Source organism: Artemia sp. Qi Xiang Cuo, chromosome 1 (genome assembly GCF_049724085.1).
Source record: "Artemia sp. Qi Xiang Cuo chromosome 1, ASM4972408v1, whole genome shotgun sequence".
Classification (NCBI taxonomy): Eukaryota; Metazoa; Arthropoda; class Branchiopoda; order Anostraca; family Artemiidae; genus Artemia; species Artemia sp. Qi Xiang Cuo.
In genome coordinates, this window is record NC_142794.1 from 43,886,331 (window position 1) to 43,896,711 (window position 10,381).

The 10,381-nt window shown below is 36.9% G+C and overlaps 1 protein-coding gene across 1 annotated transcript; it reads right to left on the reverse strand.

The window, feature by feature from the left end:
• Positions 1-7,517: 7,517 nt before the first annotated feature.
• On the reverse strand, positions 7,518-10,070 carry l(2)41Ab (lethal (2) 41Ab). The gene has a single exon (XM_089090442.1). The coding sequence runs from the start codon at positions 10,068-10,070 to the stop codon at positions 7,518-7,520; it is 2,553 nt and encodes an 850-aa protein (XP_088946568.1).
• Between the last annotated feature and the right edge of the window lie 311 nt (positions 10,071-10,381).

Here is a 10,381-nt window from a genome sequence, read left to right on the forward strand (position 1 = left end):
TTATTTACGAGGGTTTTAATAAAATTTTGTTGAGGTTTAGTTTATAAAAAAAAAAAAAAAAAAAAAATTGTTGAGGGTTATTTTATAGGTTAGACGGTTGTGGTTTAGTTTCTATTATACTACTACTAAACTACTAACAACTCATCACAGCACCAAGCCGCCTGAGGCCAACACAGCTACGCACGCTCCTCCTCCACCCCAATCTATTCAAAGCCTCCCTTTTTAGACTCGCCCACGAAGTTCCCATTTCCTTTAAATCTTTCCTTATGACGTCCTCCCACCACAAACGGGGATAACCTGCTTTCCGTTTAGCCATAGACGGTTGGTCGAAAAAAACAAATCTTAGGCAATATGCCATCCTTCATCCGCACAACGTGCCCTAACCACCTCAACCTTCCTTTTATTATAGACCTAGAGAGTGGTCTTGAACCACATTTTGCGTACTGTCTATTGTTTCAAATACGTTCAGTCAGTCGAGTATCCATAGCAATTCTTAAGCGATTTTTCTGGAAAACATCTAGCAAATTTTCATCTGCTTTTATAAGCGCCCATGCTTCAGAGTCCTAATCGACCACTATCATTACTATGGCTTCTAATATTCTAATTTCGGTTTGCAGACTTATCTTCCTATTCTTCCAGACTTTTTTTAACTGTGAAAAAACACCCTGAGCCTTGGCTATTCTATTTTGAACATCTTCACTGCTCCCACCATCTTTACTAATAATACTACCAAGGTAAGTGAAGCTGCCCACCTGATCAATCTTTTCATTACCCAACGTCACCTTTTCATCTTCACTTATTCCTAGCCTTAGTGATTTAGTCTTCCTAACATTAATTTTCAAACCAATACTAGCACCCTGAACTCGCAAAACCTCTAAAACTTCATTCATTTTGCTCACACTTTCATCTAGGATGCTTAAATCTTTTAAAGTTTATATTATAGTCGTTTTTATTAAATTTTTGTTGAGGTTTAGTTTATTAAAAATAAGGGAAAAGGGGGGGGGAAAGGAAATGGCAAGGAAAACGATTAAATTCGATTTTAGTGCAATGCCAGAGAATGTATTGAAAGAACTGCCGCATTCGAATATCTACCGATTCCTGATGTCGATTGGCCTGAATGCTCAAAACGTACACGCGATTGACGGAGATGATGCAAATAGGCTTGGTGTAGTGCGAGTAACTATGCAAAGCCCTGTACTGGCAGAAGAATGTGTTCAAAGACTAAAGGCATTGGAGTTTAAAATTATTTTCCAAAATGAAAGGTATCCAGTTTTCGTAGATAAAAATGTAAAACGCCCGCACGTAATCCATCTCAAATGAATTCCGGGAGAAGAAACCAACCATGATATAACAACAGCACTGTAAGGCTATAGGCTTGTGGTGAATGTTAGAGGGAAAACTTTTCAAGGGGATGGTTCTATACCTGTTTTTAACGGGAAGGGAACAGCCCTGATATATTTGGAAGTAGCGATCCCACCGTCCGTAAAAATTCTAACAGAGGATAAGATGCAGGTTTTCTACGATGGTCAGTCTAAAATGTGTTGCATTTGTCATCAGGAGGGTCATGAAGCTCTATTATTCCCAAGAAAAAAACCCAATAGACGAAGTAAAAATCCAAGCGTAGTAATCGCAGATCAGTCTGCCGAAAACGGTAGAAATTCTAATGTCTGGTTTACAGGCCCACAAAAAATTGCAAATTCTCTGGATAAGCAGCTGGCAAATTTGAGTCCCATGGAGGTGGGACTCAACTACTTCGTCTTGAACGAAGTAGTTGAGAAACAAGTTTTGACGCTAGTGGAAGAGGTCCCAAATCAGTTAAAGGAAACAGCGGAAACTTTAAGAAAATTGAGATCAAAAGGAGTGTTTCAGGACGGATTGAGACGGATTGGGACGGATACAAAGAAAAAAGGTCATAGATGATTACATATGGACCCGAGAGGACGATTTTTCATACCATGAATTTTGATGCGGCTTTCAAAAATCTAAATGGATTTCAGTGTGACACTAGAGAAAGAGAGGTGATGTTTATGCTGATACACCCCATATTACCTTACCGGGATAGAATAAGCCGTTTCAAGAAGGGCGAAATAAAGTAGTGCAATCTGCGCCATGAAATGGCGGTTGATAGGTTACAGCATGAATTAATAGAATGTATTTTTAACGAAGAATTTTTTATTTTTATTTTGATGTGTTTAGGGGTGGGAATATAGAGGTGGCGAGTTTAAGTATTAAAAAAAAATTTTGAAGTCATACTTTGAAATAATGGGCGATGAATAGAGACAGAAAGGAATTTTATTAATTGTGATATGGGCATGTACCCATATTTGGAAATTGAGGAAAAAGAAAAAGAGAATTGAGTTGGAAAGATTGAAAGGAGTAGTTAGGGGGAAAGTAGAGCTTTTGAGAAAGAATAGAATATGGAAAGAAAGAATTGATGAGGAGTGGATAGAGAGTTTGGTAAATAGCTGATCTTTTTTTAAGGCAATCAAATAAAGTATGAATTTTATTTGGAAATTTAAAGTTTATGGGTAATTAGTTAGAATTTTTGAACCCTTCTTTCTAAATAAGTATTGTGGTGTTTAAGTATGTTTTACTGTTTGTTTAGGTTTTTGTAAGGGAAGAATGGTTCAAATTGTTTTATTTTATTTTAATTTTTTTTTGATGGCAGCTTGAAGGGGTAATGTAAAATTTGGAATTTTGTTGAAGCCACCGCCAAAGGATTCTCCTGAGGAGGGGGAGGATCCTACAAGCGGGACGTGCGTTGTATTTTGTTCTGTTTTTATTTGTGTTGTAGTATACCCTGGAGAGTAACCTGTTGTATTTGATTTTCTTAATTCATTTTTAGTTGGTATATATGGGAAATTATTATTATTATTATTTTTTTTTCTGTTTTGAAAAAGGGAGTCTATAGTTAGGATGATGAAAATGTTATATTGGATTAATTTAGTTTTTTTTTTAATTTCAGAGATATAAAGGAGGAGAAAATAGAGGAAGAGAAGTTTTTTGGTGGTTGTAGTTTGGTTGTAGTTTGTAATTTTGTTGAATTTATTTTTTAATAGTGTAAAATGAAGTTGAGGGATAAAAGGGAAAAAGGGGAAAAATGGAAGGGGAAAAAAGAAAATATAAGATAAAAATACAGAAAAGGATAATGAAGGCTATTAATCCTTTTTTAAAACTTTTAAAATATTTATAGTAGCAGAGTTTGTTTTCATCAATATTGTTTGGATAAAAATTTTAAAAATAAATGTCGTTTTTAAATTAGTGTAGGTGACATTAAAGTTTTGAAATTATGTGAAAAAATTATTATGTCATCGAGAGGAGAGGAGGTGGGATTAAAAAAAATACTTGAACAGTCTAGCACCTCCAGGACCAACACTACTTGTCCTTTTTCATTTATCGTCACATTATCATGCTTATCCAAAGTCATTATCTACACATTTTTCTCTCATCTCGGGCTTTTGTCACTCACAAAGACCAGCCTATTGTGCCCAATACATTGGAGTGGAATTACGGAACAGTATTCCGCTGGAAATAAAAGATTCTGTTTCAGTCCCGTCATTTCGATACAATTATAAGAAACATCTTCTTTCGATTAGTACAAATTAATAATGTTTAGGAGGATTCTCTCGTTTTTTATGTAGTGCGCAGTGCCTTTTTTCAGTTTTTTTTTTCAAAGTTTAACACTTTGTTGTTTTGTTAATAATAAGTGATAATATTTATATGAATATTCGAGTTCTCCAGGGGCTACACTTAGGCCTGAGGGATCATTAACCAGTCCCTGGAGTTGTGTTTTATTTGTGTGTTTATATTCAATAAAGTCAAAGTTCAAAGTTCAATTTCCAATCAAATGAGGCCTCTATGAAGTTTATACGAGCATCCCTTCGATAACAACCATATATGAGCCCAGGGCATAACTTATAACGCCTACCCCCGGGCCCTGGGGGTTTGTGTCGCCACCGGAGTTTTTGTAATCTGAACTTTGAACTATTTTTAACAAAATGTCTATCACCAAATTTTTATCTGATGCATTTAAGGTGTGGAGGGGAGGGGGGCTAGTTACCACCGATCTCTTTTGGCTCTTAGAAAGTGAACAAGAACTTGGAATTTCCAATCAAATGAGCCCTCTCCGAAGTTTATACGAGCATCCCTTCCATAACAACCATATATGTGCCCAGGGCATAACTTACAATGCCTACCCCCGCGCCCTGGGGGTTTGTGTCGCCACCGGAGTTTTTGTAATCTGAACTTTGAACTATCTCTAACAAAATGTCTATCACCAAATTTTTATCTGATGCATTTAAGGTGTGGAGGGGAGGGGGGCTAGTTACCCTCCGATCTCTTTTGGCTCTTAAAAAGTGAACAAGAACTTTGAATTTCCAATCAAATGAGCCTATTCTATCACCAAATTTTTATCTGATGCATTCAAGGTGTGGAGGGAGGGGGCTGGTTACCCTCCGATCTCTTTTGGCTCTTAAAAATTGAACAAGAACTTTGAATTTCCAATCAAATGAGCCCTCTCCAAAGTTTATACGAGCATCTCTTCCATAAAAACTATTTATGTCCCCAGAGCATTACTTACAACGCCTGCTTATGGGCCATAGGGGGTTGCGTTGACACATGAGTTTTTTTCTTATCTGACCTTTGAACTGTTTTTAATAAATGGGCTATTTGAAAAAAAATTAACAGATAGGCTTGAGGAAAAAAGGGTGTGTGGGGGGGGGGGGGTAGTTACCCTCGGATATCTTTTGACTCTTAACAGGTGAACTAGAACTTTGAATTTCTAATCAAATGAACCCTCTCTGAAGATTATACGAGAATCCCTTTCATAAGAACCATATACGCCCCCAGGACAAACAACTAACCCCCCTGAGCCCTGGGGGTTGTGTGACACCGGAGTTTTTTTTTATCTAATTTTTGAACAAGTTTTAAAAAACTGGTTATCTCAAAATTTTCAGCGGATGGGTTTGGGAAAAAAGAGCATGGGGGGGGGGGCTAGTTGCCCTTAAATCTCTTGACTCTTAAAAAATGAACTAGAACTTTCAATTTCGAATCAAATGAGCCCTCTATGAAGTTTATACGAGAATCTCTTCCATAAGAACCTTACATGCCTTTAGGGCATAACTTAGAATGCCTTCCGCCGGGACCTGGAGGGTTGTACTGACACCAGAGTTATTCTTATCCGACCTTTGAACTATTTTTAACAAAATGTATGTCTCAAAATCTTCATCAGATGGGTTTGGAAAAAGAAGGCGTTGGGGCTAATTCCCCTCGGATTTCTTTTGACTATTAAAAACTGAACTCAAACTTTCAATTTCCAAACAAATGAGCCATCTCTGCAGTTTATACGAGCATCACTTTCATAAGAACCATATGTCTCCCAGGGCATAACTTACAACGCCTGCCCCCGGGCCCTGGGGGGTTGTGTTGACACCTGAGTTTTTGTTATCTGACTTTTGAACAATTTTTAACTTAACGGCTATCTCAAATTTTAATCGAATGTATTTGGGTAAAAAGGGGCGTGGGGTGGGGGGGGGCTAGTTGCCCTCCAATCTCTTTTGACTCTCGAAAACTAAACTAGAAATTTCAATTTCCAATCAAATGAGCCCTCTCTGAAGTTCTTACGAGCATCCCTTCCATAAGAACCACATATTCCCCCAGGGCATAACTTACAACGCCTGCCCTCGGGTCCTGGAAGACTGTGTCGACCCCGGAGTTTGTGTTATATGGTCTTTGAACAATTTAAAAAAATGGCTATCTCAAAGTTCCTATCGGATGGGTTTGAAGAAAAAAGGGTGTAGAGAGGAGGGGGGGCTAGGTGCCCTCCAATCTCTTTTGACTCTTAAAAAGTCCTCTTTGAAGTTTATGCAAGCATCCCTTCCATAAGAACCATATATGACCCCAGGGCATAACTTACAACACCTTCCCCCGGGCCGGGGGGCTGTGTCGATACCGGAGTTTTTGTTATATGATCTTGGAACTATTTTTAACAAAATAGCTATCTCAAAATTTTTATCGCCTGCATTTGGGAAAAAAGTGCGTGGTGGTGGGCTGGTTACCCTCTGATATCTTTTAACGCTTAAAAAGTGAACTAAGAACCATATATGCCCCCAAGGCATAACTTATAACCCTTGCTCTGAATACTGTGAGGGGAGTGTCCTGCTCAAAGACATAATTTACAGAATTTTCAACTACGTTGAACAAAATTGCTATCTCAAAATTTTGATTGCATACAGTTGGGGAAATAATGGCCGTGGATGGGTGTTAGTCGCCTTCCAATCACTTTTGACTGTTAAAAAGGGGACTAGCCATTTAAATTTCCAATCGAATGAGCTTCTACGATAATGCTTCCTATAAAAAATTTATATGCCCCCCAGGGCATAATTTACAACCCTTGAACTGAGGGCTGTGGAGGGGGGGGGGTCATCCTCAAAGACCTTATTTTCAGAACTTTCAACTACGTTGAACAAATGGCAATCTCAAAATTTTGATTGGATGTGTTTGGGCAAAAAGTGGGCATGAGAGGGGGGTTAGTTGCCCTCCAATCACTTTCGACTATTAAAAAGGGCACTAGTCCTTCGAATTTCCAATCGAATGACCCTTTTTTGAAGTATCTACGACAAAGCTTTCTATAAAAACCTTACATACCCCCAGGGCATAACTTACAACCCTTGCCCTGAGGGTTGTGGGGGAAGTGTCCTTCTCAAAAACATAATTTCTATCTGGAAATCAACTATGTAGAACAAAATGGCTATCTAAAATTTTTTATTGGATGTGTTTGGGGAAATGGTGGGCGTGGAAGGGGTTTTAGTTTCCTTCCAATCCCTTTGGACCCTTAAAAAGGCCACTAGAACTCTCAATTTCCAATTGAATGAGCCCTCTTTGAAGTTTATACGACGACTCCTTCCATATGAAGTGCCTCTGGGGGAAAAAATCATAATAATAAAACTTTGGAGCCGTATGGCCTTTACTATAGGCAAGGCTATAGCGCTGTCTCTGATATAGAAGCCTGCCGTGTGCCAGTACCAGGGACAACATTAATGCTGTTCGGACCTTAAGGGTATAAAGCCACATTCTTTACATTTTTTTTTCATTTGATCCCCTACTTGTCAAAATCGTCTGCAGCGATTTTTTAATTAATTAGTCACCTTGTAGGTCAAATTATCCTTGCAGATTCATAGAACAGGTCAATTGTTATCTCAGCAAGCTATTACGCAAAAAAAAAAAAAAATTCTCGTGTGAGTCAGGGCATGAGGGGATTATTTTCCTGTGTGGGGAATTTTCCATGGGATAGAATTATCACCGGTGGAGAATACGCCGGACACTGTTCTTATGCATAAAATTTGCTTCGCCCAGGATGTTCAGCCCCCTGGCACTAATTGTTACCGGTGTATATTTTTTTTACTTGAATGTATTGTTCAAAAGAAAATTATACACAAAACCTTTTTCTTCATATACCAATAATTTTGTTAATCCCCTAATATTTTATTCCAATTGACCAACTACTCCAACCAATTAGCTCATAAACCTAAAAAATACAAAAAAGGAAGAAGAAGCTTACTGGGCAAGGCATCAGAGAGGTGCTTTTGTCTTCTTTGTAGTACAGATAACATCCTAACGTGTTTATTTTTCATATTTGTCATTTGTTCTATTGATGATGTTATGTCTTCCTTCCTTGAACTATTTAACATCAATTCTTCTCTCTTTGCTTCGGTCACCATTCTGAGATCAGAGTGCTTGAGTTGAAGTGATTCTATTTCCCTGTCCGATTTTCCTATAGAAATAAGCAACTTTTCCACTTCACACGTTAACAGTTTTGCTTTTGCCTGTAATGAAGGATCAGGCCTACCTTTTCTTAAGTCAGAAGCTTCTACAAGGCATGCTCGTTGATTTACAGCTTTTTCCAGGATTCTACTTAGCTCTTCGATAGCTTTTACTAATTTCTTTTTCTCGAGTTCTAGTCGATGAATGCATTCTTTTAGTATTGCAAGTTCACTGCAGTCACCTTTTTCAAAAAATAATGTGTGACGTAAGTTGAGTGCTTCTTTAAGTTTGACAGACCATAATTTTCTTAATCTTTCAGATTCAAAGATTTGAGATTTATGCTCGTTCTTCTCTTCTTCACATTGATTTATTACATCTTGTAGTTTTGTAACAATTCTTTCCAGCGTATCAAGTTTTTCAAGCAGCTCTTTTTCAAAAGCAACTAAGCATAGTTCTTTATTTTCATCACCTGAACTAAGTAAATTGTTTATTATCTTCAAATTATCGCGCAATCCTCCTATATTTCTGTATAATCCAATCCATTCCTTCCTTTTTTCTTCAAGTAATCGGTTGGACAATATTCTCTTCTGATCAAGGGTTCTAATTCTTTCTTCACAATCCAATCGCTTAGTTAAAATATTTTCCTTATCACTTTCTATTTTAATTATATGATTTTGCAATGAAAGCCACGCTTCTTGTAATTTCTTGCCGTCATTTCTAACGTATTCAAGCTCTTCTTCGAGAACTAAGACTCTTTTCGGTCCATCTCCCTCTTCCTTTTCTTCTAGTTTCAATTTTAGCTCCTCATATTTCCTTCGTTTTCTTTCCAGTTCAGTTTGTTTTGATTCAAGCATTTTCATACGCATTGAATATGTCTTTTTTAAGTCTTCGTAATGTTTAGCTATTTCCTCTTCTTCGTTTTCGGCTTCAAGTAAATCCTTGTCTAATAATTCCTTTCTTTCAGTGTCAGTTTCAAACTGAAGCTGCAGACGGGTATATATATTTTCCAAGCGAGAGCATTCAAGCTCATAGGAAATACCATTTGTTTTTAGCTCCTCTAGATACTTACTCTCATTTCTAATGTTAAGTTGGTCATAATCTATCAACTTTGTATCTAGAATTAATTTTGATTCTAGACTATTCTTAGAGGTTTCTATTTCTAGTAATTTCATGGATTCTTTTTCGATTATTTTCTTTAGTCCTTTAAGCTCTTGATTTAGCACGTCTTTTTGCTCATGTAAACAATTTAGGCTTTCAATTTCTCTTTTTAATTCAATTTTTATATCTTCTACTTTATCTTGTCCTTTACTATAATTGTTTTTAAAGTTCTTACATCGTTTAACCGATATATTTGTTTCAATAGAAATATTGTTAGACTCTTTTACAACTAACTTTATTTCTTCTTGAAGCTTTTCAATTCTTTCTTCTTGATTCATTAATTCATTCTCTATAGTTCCCAACTGTCCCTGCACTTCACTAATTTTTTCCTTTTTTAACCTTAAGCTATTTATTTCGGATTTCCAAGTTATTCTAAGTTGACGGTTGTACATGAATGTGCTTTCCAATTCCATTTTAAAGGTCTTTGATCGTTTTATTATGTCACTGTACTTCCTTTCAAGATCGAGTGTTCTATTTTCTATATCTTCAATGTGTAAATTTATCCTTGTTATATCTTCTTCCATCTTCTTAGTGAGAAGTTTTAATGCTAAGTTTGCTTTTCCCGCTTTAGCGTTAACATTAGTCAACACTTGTTTTTTTAGTGCCTGTTTTTCAGATTCATGGTATTCCAAGAGTATTTTAAGTCGGAATAGTTTCTCATTAAGCTTTTGAAGAAGGGTATCCCCCACTTTTAAATCTTCCCGTCTTTTTTTATTTATATTTTCTGCAGAATTAACCACAGACTGAACATGCTGAAGCTTTTTTTGTTGTTCTAGCTTTGCTATTTCTAGGAAATCAATATTTTCCATTGCCTTTTTAAGATTGGATTTTTCAATGGAAATCCCATTTTCAACTAGTTTTAATTCCTTTTCCAGTACACTCTCATATTGGAGTGACTTCTCATTCCTTAATCTCGTTTCTCTTAATTTGTCTTTTAACGCATCTATATCCGCTAGAAGTTGAGTCTTTAATGCTTCTTGGTACCTCTTTAATGCATAATGATCTGGGTCAATTACACTTAGCATTTCATCATCACTATCTGTAAGTGTGGCATCTTCTATTGTGAGGTCAAAACTGTCAACTGTCGATATAAAGCTGTCGACACCATCATCGTCCGAGACGCCGCTTTTTGCTGGAGTTTCTTCCGTCATATTTTCGCTTTCCTTGTCTTGAAAAGTAATCGCTCTGCAGTCAAATTATCGCTGAAATAAAGTTACCAATATGAATAATTTCACTATTTTAAATCATATTCGGGTCAGCTATTAATACTGCCGGATCCAGGAGGAGGGCAGGGGGCCTCACCACCTACATTTTTTTGGCACCCTCGTTCCTTCTTTTTTTTCTGTTTTTCACTCGTTTCTTAAAATAATTTTTTTCAATTTGGTCAGTTATTGGCACCCTTGTCAAATTAACCCCCCCCCCAAGGTTTTGCTTATTGGCTCATTTGTCACATTTCCCCCCT